Here is a 15,454-nt window from a genome sequence, read left to right on the forward strand (position 1 = left end):
AATACATAATGGGCCACCCGGGCGGTCTGTAAGGCCCGGTGTCATTGCTCGTTACCCCTGAAGACAGAACTTGCTTGTCATGGTTCGTCATCTTTGATCTGCTGCTAGAAGACAAAAATCCCCGATGTGTGTTCTGTTCAAAATTTAGGAAAACAGTCATGTGCCATTTGAACTCATTGACCACAGTGATGAGCGGCTATTGTGACTGTCACGTCTGGGCCTAAAACACTAAAGGGGGGGAAAAGTGTGGTCAGCTGAGTAACTGGACTTCTTTCTCTGAGGCAGTTCAGTTTTTCCTTGTCTGTTCTGCCTCGTTTCTGCTGGTCCGCTGTGTCGAAGCCGTCCAATTACACGGCAGGCAAGAACTGGTGGTCTGTGGACTACACAGAGTGTCTCGCTGGAGAGAGGGGACGAGACGCAACCGAGCTGCAAACAGACAGCAAGCTCGCCGACAGTTCTCCTGCAGTTAGCACATAACTATTATGACGCTCTACACTACTGCCTTCGCAGGAAATGTTTATACGTATATAAACATATCACAAAACGAAGAGTCAGAGACAACATCTCATCTGTCTCCATCTGCAATTTGACTTAGTCACCCTCCAGCTCTTTGTCAGAATTGAGTTTCTGACTACAGGAACACTATTTGCTGGCTATATCGGGGTAATGGATCGCACTTAACCCAGCAGTGACACTGAAATCTCAATCAAAGCTGAGGTGTTTTGCTCATGTATTCATACCAGCAACACCCACTACAATGCCACAACATATCAGTGTGTGGAGAATGGGACGTTGCCAGAATTTAAAAAGACCCTCACCATTGAAGGGGTATAGGGTATCTGACATACTGCATGTCAATGAATTGGTTACAGCTTGTATTTGTACACCTAGAAAAAGCGACTATATAATAAGTGTTCCTAATGAGTGGTACCAGATTAACATTTCTATTAAAGTGGCGGGTAAGTTTCTGGCTTGTGAACAAATGCCTAGGGAACACAGTAAGAACAGATGAATATCTTATCTGGTGCACGTAATCGTTACCGTCAGTGTGTTGGGAGCTCGCACGCACTTTTTCAGTCTCATTTTTACGGACGTGCTGTCTGATCTTATGGATCAGGTTAAGAATATGGAGAACAGACACACTGTAAATAAAACCAGGTTTGGAGTTCTGCAGGTGTTTGTGTTGGGGAAACTTGAGCAGGTTTGGAGTTCTGCAGGTGTTCCTGTGCTCTCGGTCTGTTCTCACTACAGGTGCTCGTTGGTGTATCAGAGCCTGTTTGCTCCAATCCTGCTGCCTCATGTTCCAGTCCCGGTCCACGTCCTGAGTACTGGAATCCAGCACGCAACTTAGTGATGTCTCTGCTCTACCACCTAATAAATGTAATCATCTGAACGAGGTGTGGTAGACTGTGTGCTCTCCAGGACAAGAACTAGGCCCTGCCCCTTTAGAAAGACTGGCGTCTTTTAAAGAGGATCTGCGCAGAATATAGCCATCATTAGGTCTACAGACCTAACTAAAGTGTGTTGTTAAAGTGCTCTGTGCACTTACTCAGGAAACATTTGAGATTTTCAATACTTTTAGTTTGCATTGGGCTACTAGCTCATGTAAGGTTATGCTGCTTAGTTCAATGAAGAAAATGTCTGCGGTTATGTAACTACATGTGCTCAGACATTAACACAGCTTTATTAAAGAAAATTGCAGCTTGAATTAAAGCTGCACTATATATGTTTGGAGAATTGGTGACCTCTCTGGTGGAAATATGTAATTGCATGAAAACGTGTGGAAGAACATATTGTAACGGGCTGTGCCGCCTTTGACTGACGGATTTATCTGATGAGTGCGTGTTTGTGCCGAAGAAGTATTCAACGAGAACTCCATCTGAGCAGGTCTTCTCACAATGTAAGTGAATTATCTACTGCTGTAATTATATCCTCGTCAGTATAATGTTGAATTTCAAATGCAGAATTAAATGGGTCATATTCACCGAGTACTAGGTAAGTTTTGTACTAGGTAAGTTCTGCTAACAGTGAATCAGATTATCGATAGTTGGTGTTGTGAGTTGTTTAGCTAAGACAAGGTGCTGTTCTGTAAAACTCTACACCCAAAATATACTTTTTATGTGCTTTGAAACTAGCCTTTTTGCCTAAATGCCATTGATTTTATATTGTCTGTTACTAGCTTCCATACAGTTTGGCCAAAGTTAGGTAAAGTAACCTTACATGAGATACAGCAAGTTAGCCGTAATAACCATGTATTATTAATATACACCTGTATTATATAATATACACATATTTTAATTCACTATCAAGAAGTAAACTTCACAGTGACAAGGTCTATAAACTTTTTGTGACAAGAATTCACATTGTCTATAGCACTGTTTGCGCAATGACAGATATTCAATGACAGATATTCAATAGCACTGGAAATGACCTGAAAATAATGGACAGCTTGGTTTGTCAATAAAGGACAAACCAAGCAAAAAAAGACACTGTTATCTATTAGCTAAAAGCTCATATTTTCTAAACAGCTAAAATAAACAATTACAAGGATACAACGCATTGTAAGGGTTACATTAAATTCCAAAAAAATTAACTAGATGGCTGTTTTCATCTTTGTAGCTACCAAACCATCAGCATAGCTTACCTGTTCAGAAATAAAAAGCCCAACTCAGCATCACGAGCCACATTGGAGGGGCCACTCCAGGGGTTTAGTGGTCTTATCTCGAGCTGTGTCGTGTAGCGAGCTTCATTCGGTTCTTTCACCTCGGGTGAAACTGCACCACCGAGTTTTCCTGTTCCAGTGTCTTCATCTGGGTCTCCTTCCATTCACTAAGTTTAAGCGCTGTAGAGACCAGAGACAGGCCAGTCCCGCCCCACTAACACCGCTCAGGACACCTGAGCGCTCCAGTCTGCCACATTAAAACCTGAAGACCTCTGACGTGCTCCAAAACTCCGAATCCGACAAGACGTTAGCATCAACATTTCATGCTTTACAAGGTGACTCACAGCAGTAGAAATACATTATATTTTAACACATTTCTTCCATCTGACCCAGTAATGCATCTTGTAGTTTTCAGTATACCTACCCTGACTCACTGAATTCACCTCTGCTTAATGATTGATTTAAACGTGTTTTAAGTATTGAAACGTTATACCTCAGCATATGTATATGTATGTATGTATATATAGTTTCGAGCAAATGGCAACGAAATGGCTTAGCCCTGCCACACCCTTGTCACAAAGTCACAAATTACGGCGACGTATATGATGTCGTAGTTAAAAGTTAAAGGATATTAGACGTAAAGAAGTCTTTGAGGTGCGTGTAGCGGTGAGTCTCGCTTGTGTCCGCCTGTGCGCTAGAGGTGGCGCGTTCCCTGTCTTTTCTCTCGAGACTGCAGCCTATAAATTAAATCGCTCCACTGATTCAACCTCGCGCCTCATATCGAACTAGACCAGGTCCCTCTCGCGCAGAATCACGAGTAGAACCTCATGGAAGGTCGCGGTTTGTGTGGAGAACCCAGCACAAGTCCTCCGTGCCCAGTCGCCTGTTAGGAGCGCACAGGTGAGTAGGAGTTCATAAGATAAAATTGAAATTATGGTAGATCGTGCCAAACTTTTTTGATGCTTCATGAACTTCGCTGGTGGGTGTAACTAACATCTTCGGTTACCTTCGATTTCATTATTGTATGCTTATAATATACAGCGTTAGTTATTTTTGTCGCTGTTTATTGTCAAAAGCCAGTCGTTGTTTCTTTGTTCTGAACTGTTATAGCGATACGTCCGATCTGAAACTAGGCGCTGTCCAGTATCTGGTTCTGAAATTAAATGAGAGTTTATATATCGACTTTATGGCACAGTTCTCATTACATCCTTTTAAATGATCATAGACCCGAGTATCGTTTTCCATTAGTTGTTAACAAATCGGATGTAAAGTCAGTTATAAATAGCGAACAGAGTTTGCATGATTTAAAAAAATCACATAATCTGTACATGCTATTCAAATAGTCAGTACCAGAGGATAGAACTTTCAACTTAACTGAAAACGTATCATATTGGGGCCATAACATTTCAGTTACGATACGACAGTGAAAGTCACGAAGTCACATTACGTGTTGCGAAACTGCACGATTGATCATTTTCATATTGCACGATGTCTGTGTTCGGGCTGTGTGCCCAGCTTGGGTATTAGCATTATGAATTTAGGCTATATTGGTCATTTTGGGCAGATAGCCAAAATAGCTTATTTGTATTTGCTGTTTTTGATGAAGTCAAAGTTTATGAAATGATCTTAATCATCGGTATTACCAATCTGAAATGGCGTGAGGCTAAGTGACATACTCACGCGGTCAGACACTGCGGACCGCCGAGCGCTCGAGTCCAAATCGCGTGGGTGGGAACGCGGCGACAAAACAGACGTCTAAGTGTCCACTGCGGAGGCGCGTGGTGCGAAATGCACAAAATTATCATTAAAAAAACTTGCTTTAAAGTCATGGTAATCTCCTAATATTTCGATGCAATCTGACTATTAACAGGAGAACGGAAAGTACTATTAACAGAATGCGATTAGAATCTGTAAGGTGACGGTTGTTGACTGGCTCAGTTTCTAAGGATATAGCCAAAGCCTTGGACGCGAAATAAGCGTTGCTTGATAGTCCAGGTGTCATGAGGTCGCGCCAGAATATGTTTGAACATAATTTTGTGACAATGATGTGGTCGTTATTTTAAGGGGAAAACGCCCAACTAACCATTGCATGAAATAATGAAAATAGCAGGACTCTTGATGTAGAGTGGCTGATAAACGTGTAATGGCCGCACAGAAGTCTGTGGAGTGAAAAGGAACCACTTGGAAAATCTCAGTTTGTATCTTACCGCTAACGAAAAATGTAGCAAACCTCTAAATTGGCGTAAAAAACTGGCGTCTGCCGGTGTCGGACATAAGTCTTCCCAAAGATTTTCAGTTTGCAGATCTGTGTTTAACGGACCCCCTTAGGATATTTGTGTAGCTACTAATAAACATCGATTCTGGTCAGAGGCCGTTTCCAAGCTTCTGCGCTTATGTGATATATTAAGAGGATATATATACCGTTTCTTCCTTTTAAAAAATTATTTATTTGGAATAAAGGATTTGGACACGTAGAATGCTTCTGATTTTAGAATGCTTTTGATTTCGGAATGCTTCTGAATTTGGAATGCTTCTGATTTTAGAATGCTTTTGACTTCGGAATGCTTCTGATTTTGGAATGCTTCTGATTTTAGAATGCTTTTGATTTCGGAATGCTTCTGAATTTGGAATGCTTCTGATTTTAGAATGCTTCTGAATTTGGAATGCTTCTGATTTTAGAATGCTTCTGATTCCGGAATGCTTCTGATCAGGGAACTTGGCTGTGGGTGAGAGAGCGGTACCATGTGAGGATGCGTTTCTATGGGCTCTCCACTGGAACTACTTTTTAAATAAATAAAGTAGCTAAGTCTTTAAACATCCAAAATATTCGGATTGGTTTGGTGAAGAGATTGTGCCAGGATTGATATTTAGAGCGAAAGAAGCGTAAGGAATACGGAAAGAACCTAAAAATGCCGGACACACGAGCTAATTCAAAGGCTAACACGGAGGCCAATGCTACAACCGACCAGAGGCCTGATCAGGACGTCATTCTCCAAGCCATAGCTGAGCTGAGGACTGAATTACTTTCTAAAGCAGAAACACAATCTGATCAGGGAACCTGTCAAGAATAATACAACTGTCAGACTGTCAGATTGATTTCTACATTAGATCGGCAGATACTTGTTTCTTGCCCCGCATGTCCTACACAAAGATCCCTCTGACCTCACTAACAGAATCACTCCTAGTATAGAATTGTTTGAACGTTTGATTTTTTTGCTTCTCATGAAATGTGTATCTTAAATCTGATATGTAAGGAATAGAATCAAACTTGAAGATTAAATACAGAAGTTGAGTAGTACATGAAATCTTAGTTCCAATCTTGGGGTCCTACTGTTCTGCTCATTTTCAAGTGTTTCTTGCTCCAGCTCATCAGCTCAGTATCAAACTCTTTATGAGCTCTGACAGATGTGCTATAGAGCAGAATTCCCTTCAAACTAGAGATGTTACAATACCAGAAATTTATTAGCTGGTACCAGTACCACAAAAATTCTGTGACTCTCAATACCAATTTCGATACCACAGCAAAAAATAAACAAAAAATTATAATTAAAAAATTGATGTTAACATGTTAAAACATTTATAAATACTTTGGTTCTATTCTGTAACAAGAGATGCAGCTGTCCTAGTTCACAAATAATAAATGTAAACTTTTAAAAATTGTTACGTTTTAGGTTACGAATTCTATATAGCTCTGGTTGTCTGTCTTTGAGGTGCTTAGCTAAATTTGTAGTGTTTCTTTAGTGACAAATGTTTTCATACACCTTTTACATAATTGCTTTGCACTGTCCATTATTTGACTCTGGTCGTCGGACTCAAAACGCAAAACAGACGTATTGCTTCTGCTTGTGGCGATGACATTTCTCGTGTTTGTATTGTTGGTGTTGTTCCAGTGTTCTTTGCTTATTCGCGTGTAGACACACTATGCTATACTCATGTGGTCTGGGAGATCTGTGGAACCATCAGTACTTTCAGTACCATGGGAAAGAAGAACCTTAACGTTTTCACAATTTTGGTATCGACTTGTCATTGAAGTGTCGGTTCTTGTAACTTCTCTAATGAAACCGTGCAGGAGAGTGGGACCCCAGGACCACAGGAAACAGCCCGTGCTTTGATGTGTGGTCTAAAGTATCAGACGATATAGAGAACATCTTGGATAAAAGTTCCTCATCTTGCACAGCTGATGAACTGTAATCCTTCAGAGTCTGTAGATGACAAATTGACCAAGGTTTTTAGGTTCAACTGTTTATATTCCAATTTCAAGATTTGTTTTCACCCAACCTTTCATGTTATTATATAATTATTAATCTTGAGGCATAACATTCAGTGACTACTATCAATTATTTGTGAATCTGATACTTCGAGTCTGACCACTAATATGAACGGTATGCAGTTACAAGTGTGAAGATAGACATTATGGAGCCATTTGCAGGTCCTGGAAGTTTAGCAGTTTAGAGTATCCCAATAATTCCACAGTAATTTAAAAATCTGAGTGTATGAATCAATTATTTTTCCTTTAAAATGCAATGAACTAATGGAACTTAGGTTCAGGTGCTTGCGTTGGACATTATGCTTTACATCATGTCATTAGCCCATGTAAAGAACCACTCAAACAACCGAGTGCCACTTGAGTTGTACTGAAAGTGGATGTGTGTTCATTCAGAAATGTATGATACCATTAAAGGAAGAGGTTGGTTAATGGGTATTATTGAGTTCTCTGAATTATTGCAGGGTGACTCAAGCAGAATTTTCCTTTTCCTTCAGATACTGGAAGTGTGTTAGAACATATCCGGAAGGAAAGGAGCTTTTCCCTGTCAATCCATTTGATTTACATTGATGCAGTAGCAGAGACTACGGTATTGCGCAATAGCCTTTGGAATCGATCTGGAGACTACCAACATAAAGAAAATCACATTGAAAGTCTGATTGGTCAGATGCCAAGACATTCATCAGACATGTTTCAGGAGAGTAAAACAGCTGAGAGGTATTATATAACTGATGTAGCAGTGTTGGTGAGATTGGTGAGACTCCTGAGATGAAATGAAAAGCACAGGTGAAGGTGTTAAATGACTATACCTCCCAGCTGAATCCACCACCATTCTACACCATCGGCCCCGTGTTCATGCTAGCACCAGTAGACAAAACCAGAGCATGAATGTGTTTTAAAGACTACACGTAGCACAGGGCCATCTCACACAGGCCATAACTGGCATGTATTACACATGTCCATGTGAACAAAGCAGAGGAATCAAATCCCCGAAGCTTCATATCACACATTATCACCATGTAAAATGTCCCTTTTAATGTGTGGTCTAACGGACCACTTCACATGGCAGAGCGCCCCCTCTCTGCACTTAGTACGTAGTGCTACTTCGCAAAGCAGAAAGGGAAAAGTTCCAGACTAAACAATAGGTTTGTTAAGCCCGAGGGCACCTACCCCCACTGGGAGGTGATATGTTGAGGGAGGAGTCTAGTCTTGTGCAGTTAGTCTAAGCAAGTATGGGTGTTTAGGTGAGATCTTCCTGTGCAAGAGCCTGAGTGATGGACAGATCGTGTTAGAATGCAGGTAACGTATGTGAGTGTGTGTGTATGTGAAGGCATGAAGGTTATAAGAGTGTGTTTGTGTGTGTGTGTGTGTGTGTATGAGTGAAGATAACAGAAGGAAGGAAGAAAAGAAGAGAGTGCAAAGAGGTGGTAGGGGTAGAAGGCCTTAGACCTGCTGTTGCGCACACACACACACACACACACACACACACACACACACACACACACACACACACACACACACACACAGGAAGAGATCCTCTGCCTCTCATTCCTGACGAGTCCTGCATGACACCCCTAGCTATTTTTAACTCTGCACCACGGGATCACTATAGATAGGCCTGTGACAGAGATGGAGCTGCTATTCATTCATCTGTATACCAAGCACGAGTTACACAGGATCGCTCCTCACCTTACACAGACAGTCAGACAGACAGACAGACAGACATACAGACAGATTGAATAAAAATAGCCGGATTCTAAGATATATTTCTTAAAACGCTCATGCGGTGATAATATTTATTAGGTTTACTGGCCTGTGTTGTGCCGTCAGGTGTTCTGGTCTTGTTTAACCAGTTTTGAAAAACATTGGAAAAAAAAAACAGATTCCACATTTTTCATTGACTTTGCTGGGCTTCCCACACCATGAATGCACGCAGTTGGCATCGTTCCCCTATCTAACGGTTGCAATCAAGTTTTGTTGCTGTTGTTGTTGTCAATGCCAACTTAGAAAGTGTGGAAGGATGATGAACTGTGGCCCGGTTAGCAGAGCGATGAGCGGCGTGGCCGTGTCCAGATGCTGGTGACTCATGACTGTCAGTGTGTTTGTGTTTGCTTCACGAAAGCTTCATCAGGGAGGCAGTAAAATGCTGCATTATGGATGGCCCGTATACTCACATACATGAAAGGTGCTTTGTACAAATTCAGGCAGCACTAGCACTCGTAAACCCATCTTTTTTCTCCTCTCCAAATGGAATAATTAATCGGCGTGGTTGATGACACGCTCACAGGTCTGTGTGTGTGCAGACTGACCTCAGTCACGTGCTGCAGCTTCAGTGCGGTGAATGGAGATGTATTTCACAGAGACCTTGGGCCAGGTGCACGTGTTTTCCTGCCTTTCATGCTTGAACAATGTGATCTCATAGCCTTAGAGGAGAATACGTTCTGGGGAAGATGTGTGCTAATGCCACTGAGAAATCTTCCATAACTAAACTAAGAATCCATACAAGCAAAGTACTGGCTCATTATTAAGTTGTTAATCTGACTGCAAGTTATTAATCTGACAGCGTTTTATTAATCTGACAGCATATAATACATATCCATACTTATCCAGCATCTGCACTACAGTGATGCCAATATAAAAGTTACTACAAGAGTGAAGAATGAGAGTTTGGACTCACTTACAGGTTCTTGGATTTTACAGGTTTAATCAAATAATTTCAGATTTTAAAGGTAAAATTTTTTCTTTCTTTGCTGTAATTATGTCTAGGTGGTTGATTTTCTTCTAGTGCTTTAATACATTAAGTAATATTTCAAACTATGTGACCCATCTGATTATGTAGTAATTTTCACTGTTTTTATTAAACTTCTTTCTTTACACAGGCAAACAATGCATCCAGCACAGTGACTCACAGAACGTTCTGGAACATTTTCACCCCTGCCCCTCCCTCACGATGAATTCCTCTTATGTCACCACTGTCCCTGTGCCTTTCTGGACTTTCATGGTCAACGCCAGCCAAGTTTCCTATTTCCCGAACATCACAGACGCTCCGCATCAGACAAAGTCTAAGGCCTGCGAGCAGCTCAACATCGCCACGGAGGTCTTCCTCATCCTCGGCATCATCAGTCTTCTGGAGAACATTCTGGTCATCTGCGCCATAGTGAAGAACAAGAACCTCCACTCACCCATGTACTTCTTCGTGTGCAGCCTCGCCGTGGCCGACATGCTGGTGAGCGTCTCCAACGCGTGGGAGACCATCGTCATCTACCTGCTCAACAACCAGCAGCTGGTGGTGGAAGATCACTTCATCAGGCAAATGGACAATGTCTTCGACTCCATGATTTGCATCTCCGTGGTGGCCTCCATGTGCAGCCTCCTGGCCATCGCCGTGGACCGCTACGTCACCATCTTCTACGCGCTGCGCTACCACAACATCATGACGGTGCGGCGGGCGTCCATGATAATTGCAGGGATCTGGACGTTCTGCACGGGCTGTGGCATCATCTTCATCGTCTACTCCGACAGCACGCCTGTCATCGTGTGCCTGGTCTCCATGTTCTTCACCATGCTGGCCCTCATGGCGTCCCTCTACAGCCACATGTTCGTGCTTGCACGCTCCCACGTCAAGCGCATCGCCGCACTGCCGGGCTACAACTCCATCCACCAAAGAGCTAGCATGAAGGCCGCGGTGACGCTCACCATCCTGCTGGGCATCTTCATCGTGTGCTGGGCCCCGTTCTTCCTCCACCTCATCCTCATGATCTCCTGTCCCAGGAACCTCTACTGCATGTGTTTCATGTCCCACTTCAACATGTACCTCATCCTGATCATGTGCAATTCTGTCATCGACCCGCTCATCTACGCCTTCAGGAGTCAGGAGATGCGTAAGACCCTCCGCGAGATCATCTGCTGCTACAGCCTGAGGAACGCCTTCAGAATGTCCAAGTAAAGTGGCTTTGGGTCGGTATGCCGCACCTGTGTGTGACTAAGGGGAGTTCACTAGAATGCTCTACCTGCACTCACAATGGCTCATTTGACTTGGTTTTTCTGGAACGTTCTAAAAGCCAACAGCCAATAATATGAGTGTTTGTGACAGAATGGAGGAGGAGAATGAAGGGCCTGTAGGAGAGCAGCAGAGGCAAACGTGATCTCATAAAGCAATCACTGGAACGCAGTATGTGAATGTATTGAAACTGTAGTGCTTTGGAGACGCTCACTGTATATAAAAGAATGTCTGCTATGGACCGCTACATATATAAAAGAATGTCTGCAATGCTTCCTGGTAAATATTGCCGACAAATGGAAAAGTGTTATTCAAATGGTGTGCATTAATGGGTCAAGCAGTTATTAGTGCAACTAGCTAAAGTTATGTTTAAATTTTTTGGTTATTGTTTGCTTATTCTAAAACCTCTGGAACTTATAAGTGAATTACAGTATATTACTTGACTCAAAAAATTGCTCCATAGAGATGTGGCTATGTTTACCAGTGTTCCGATAGTCAAACACTGTTCATTCGTTAAAAGCATCGTGCAGCACAGTTGTTTGCATATCAGTGTTCCGTCGTTCCAGTGTTGTCAGTAGTGACCATTGGCTCAAGCTGTTTGGACGCAGAGTTTGGCTTTAACTGTTCTTTCTGGTGCTGGAAATACTGTGAATGTGACTTTGTTTATAGAACACATCTAATTATGACATCGTAACAAGGAACAACAGAGTTTGTTGCTCTTATTTCTGCCTAAACTGATATGGCAGTGAAAATTTGGAGGAGGTGATGAGGCAAAAAAAAGAGATTTATGAGGAACGCTGAGAGAGAGAGAGACGACTGGCATCTCAAACAGACGTAAACTGGATTTCTGTCCTCAGTCCAATATTTATATTCTCTTTCAGGTGGAGAGAAACAAGTTCTGGATCTGAAATGCATTTGGCGTGTAGCATTGCTAAACATTTCCCCTGAGTAATGTAGTGAACCAGCAATGCCGTAGACAAGCATTTTTGTTATTCCACATAGCCTGCTGATTTGAAGCTTCTAAAGGTCTTTTATTTTCTTCCTTGCAGTGGAGTAGCATAGAATATTTCACTATAGGAGTCCACAGTAAAACCATTCAATGGAAAGCTGAAGATCTGGATCAAAGCTTTTGTAATAGCCTGTCAGAAACACTGTAGTTGACACGTCTGAGGTCCCGTAGGAAGTTTCATTTAGTGGTTAGCATTCAAGAAACAACCTACAGTTTTAGGTTTGGGTGTGCTCTCTTCTTCAGCGTTGTGAGCACAGGGAGAATGGGGTGGGCCTGGGAATGATGCCAGATGTAGATCTGAGGTCCTTACTGCAGAGATCTAATGAGATGCAGATCTGAGGTCCTTAATGCAGGGTTCTGTAGAGGTGCAGACCAGGGATTCTTACTGCAGGGTTCTGTAGAGGTGCAGACCAGGGATTCTTACTGCAGGGTTCTGTAGAGGTGCAGACCAGGGATTCTTACTGCAGGGTTCTGTAGAGGTGCAGACCAGTGATTCTTACTGCAGGGTTTTGTAGCGGTGCAGACCAGGGATTCTTACTGCAGGGTTTTGTAGCGGTGCAGACCAGGGATTCTTACTGCAGGGTTCTGTAGAGGTGCAGACCAGGGATTCTTACTGCAGGGTTTTGTAGAGGTGCAGACCAGGGATTCTTAATGCAGGGTTTTGTAGAGGTGCAGACCAGGGATTCTTACTGCAGGGTTCTGTAGAGGTGCAGACCAGGGATTCTTACTGTGATGTTCTTTAGAGATGCAAACCCAGGATCCTTACTACAAGGGTCCTTAGAAGTACAGACCTGGGATCTATACTGTGAGATTGTTTAGGGGTACAAACCCAGGATCCTTACTGTGACATGTTTAGAGGTACAATAGGATGTGCAATTAAATCATGTGCATTTCAGAACGGTAACAATGACTATATGCTGCTCCCCCCCCCCCCCAAACCTGCTATATGAAATTTGACAAGGACTATAACATATCCGGAGTTCAGAGATCTAATTTGTTCGTCCTCACCATTGTCAGACTCACAAGATCAAACAAGTGAAGCTGACTCATATTATCCCTGTTTCCTGTCAGAATGACGGTATCTGCCCAGAGTTCCACAAAGCACAGTACCCACTATCTTGAAGATGAATCAAGATGGATTTCCTGTGGAAAAAAACAACATGAGATACCAAGATGAAAAAATAAAAACACGATTGCTTTTCTCATTCTTGCTAAATGAAATTTTTTATTCCAAACAAAATTTTGCAAGCTCCCATAATTTCATGGTTTCATAGCAAATTTGGATAAGAAGTCATCCTGTGATGCTGGTTCTCTGTAGAACGCATAGTGAAGAATGAAATGATTTAACATGTACAGTCTCAGATCTGTGAAACGGAATCTACATTTACATTAAACACACAAAGGTTTTGTTACTGACATTTGAACATTTGAAACACATTTGAATGTCAGAGGGCATCAATAAGGCATGTAATAAGGCATGCTAATGAAAAGCAAGCCATACTAATGAAACTCAAGATGCATTAATGAAAATCATGATGTGCTAATGAATAGCAAGATGCGCTAATGAAACGGAAGATATGCTAATGAAAAGCAAGCTATGCTAATGAAAAGGAAAATACACCAATGAAAAGTGTATTGTCTTTCTTTGCATTAGGAAATGCACCAATGTAAAGAAAGCCAAGACATCTTAAGACAACTACTTTACAGTTCAAAGGCAACACAGTTTTACTTTAATTAAGGCTGTTGACATTGTGTAATGTTTTAATTGATGTGTAATTAAAACCTCATATCTCTGTCAGCATTTTATCTGTACTGATTACTGTCTGTGTTAATCTAGTTTCAGACTACACAGTTGTTCTCGGGTTGTAAACACATATGTGTGGGTGTTGGCATTTAAACACATTTGCTGTATTTCTATCAAGGTCATATGTGTAACAAATATAGGCTGTAAATTCAGTTGTTGTTTAATGAAAACCAAGTGATGATGAATTCTTTAGCAGACCTGCTGATGAAATCTGAACAACATGCATATCTTAACAGTGGGAAAAAATTTGACACCCTCCCTTTTTAACAGGGAAGCAGCCAGTTTAATCATCGATGGAGACAGACACCTTAACACGCCAGCATCAGGCCTTGGTCATGCATTGCTACCTGCTGGATGAATTGATCAAACATACTCTTCAGAATTCTCTCTGCCCGAGCGGTGCAGTATTTGGGGGGGCAGTATCACCCCCTCGTCATCTCTCCCCAGCAGCAACCCGCTCTGCTCTGGTGCCGATAGGAAGAAAATCCATGTGAAAGCCACTCAGAAAATCACTGCTGCTGCCTCAGAGACACGCGGTCCGTGGCGAGCCGCTCCGAGCCGCACATGGCTCCCAGATCTTAAGCTCTTGGCGGTGTACTGCTGGCATACATACGAAAACGGGAACGTTGTTCCCACATCCCCGTATCACACTGCCGTATGGCAACCGTGACGGTTCAGTATTCACTGTATGAGCTATGGGCTTAACTACGGTGAGGTTTCCATTAGGCAGAAAGCCACTCACCTTTGAGAGGCAGAAACCCTTCAGTGTGTTCGCAGTCTTTTAAGCTGCAGGACATGTTGATATAATTCACTGCAAAGCTGACGTGTCACATTGTGCACAGCTTTTTTTGCCTTGAATTTATCTTGTTAATTAGAGCTGAAAACAAATGACTGAAATAAATGATTGAAAGAATTTATATTTGGCTAATTTGTACAAATACTGATTTGACTGGTTCTCAACAACCAAAAAACCATTAATGCATGTAGCTGCATTTCCCCCAAATACTCTTTCTTTAAATTGCCACTGAGGAAAAAATAGATTAAGAAGTCACAGATTGAGGAGCATTCTGTTGTAAACTGTCTCTGGTGACCTTCATCAGTTTAATCCAGTACTAATGCCAGTACTAAATCAATTTTATTAAATCAATTATTTTTTCTTTTGTTTAATATTATGTTTATCATTAACAAATAAGATTTGAGGTGTGCAAAGTGTTCACAGCAGGCATCCCTGATCAGCTCGTAGCACAGCACAGACCAGCGGTGTCGCCCTTGAAATGTGGGCGGCCTCTGTTGCAGAACGTTGCGGTATATTGCAATGTTTTATCTGCTCTATTGAACCAGATTCAACCCCATAATTAACCAATGATGAGTCAAATCGTGTGTTTCGTAATGAAAAACCACTAAAGTGTTCCTCGCAGAGCTGCCGTATCGGGAGTGAACCCTCCCGAGTGTCACAGCACTGCTGAGCCTCAAGCTCTTATTTATGATGCAATCAATTCCTCTTATCTGTTTATTTTAGCATTTACAAGACTAATGAGCAGCAAAGGGCAGGCTCTCACATCTCACTGCATCGCCGCAGATGGAGAACTGGGGAAACTGAAACCCTTAAAACCTGAGCTGAATTATCACCGTCGCCAAAAATGCACTTTCATCCCCCTTTACACCCACCTTCCACTTTCGAGATCATCCCCAAAAGTCTGGAAACACATGACAAC

General features: G+C 42.1%; 1 protein-coding gene across 2 annotated transcripts; it reads left to right on the top strand.

Annotated features, from left to right (window-relative positions):
* Window positions 1-1,412: 1,412 nt before the first annotated feature.
* mc5ra (melanocortin 5a receptor) lies at window positions 1,413-14,656 on the top strand. 2 transcript variants are annotated; one of them, XM_077008355.1, is made up of 2 exons: window positions 1,413-1,900; window positions 9,806-14,656. In XM_077008355.1, the coding sequence occupies exon 2, from the start codon at window positions 9,877-9,879 to the stop codon at window positions 10,870-10,872; it is 996 nt and encodes a 331-aa protein (XP_076864470.1). In that variant the 5' UTR covers window positions 1,413-1,900; window positions 9,806-9,876; the 3' UTR covers window positions 10,873-14,656. The 2 variants fall into 2 exon arrangements, with proteins under 2 accessions (XP_076864470.1, XP_076864471.1); XM_077008356.1 differs by lacking the exon at window positions 1,413-1,900 and adding an exon at window positions 3,320-3,562.
* The last annotated feature ends 798 nt before the right edge of the window (window positions 14,657-15,454 follow it).

This window comes from Brachyhypopomus gauderio, chromosome 6 (genome assembly GCF_052324685.1).
Source record: "Brachyhypopomus gauderio isolate BG-103 chromosome 6, BGAUD_0.2, whole genome shotgun sequence".
In the NCBI taxonomy this organism is placed as follows: domain Eukaryota; kingdom Metazoa; phylum Chordata; class Actinopteri; order Gymnotiformes; family Hypopomidae; genus Brachyhypopomus; species Brachyhypopomus gauderio.

What these genes read in the sequence shown, in the direction of transcription:
- mc5ra (XM_077008355.1), top strand. Translation starts at nt 9,877, where the DNA reads ATGAATTCCTCTTATGTCACCACTGTCCCTGTGCCTTTCTGGACTTTC.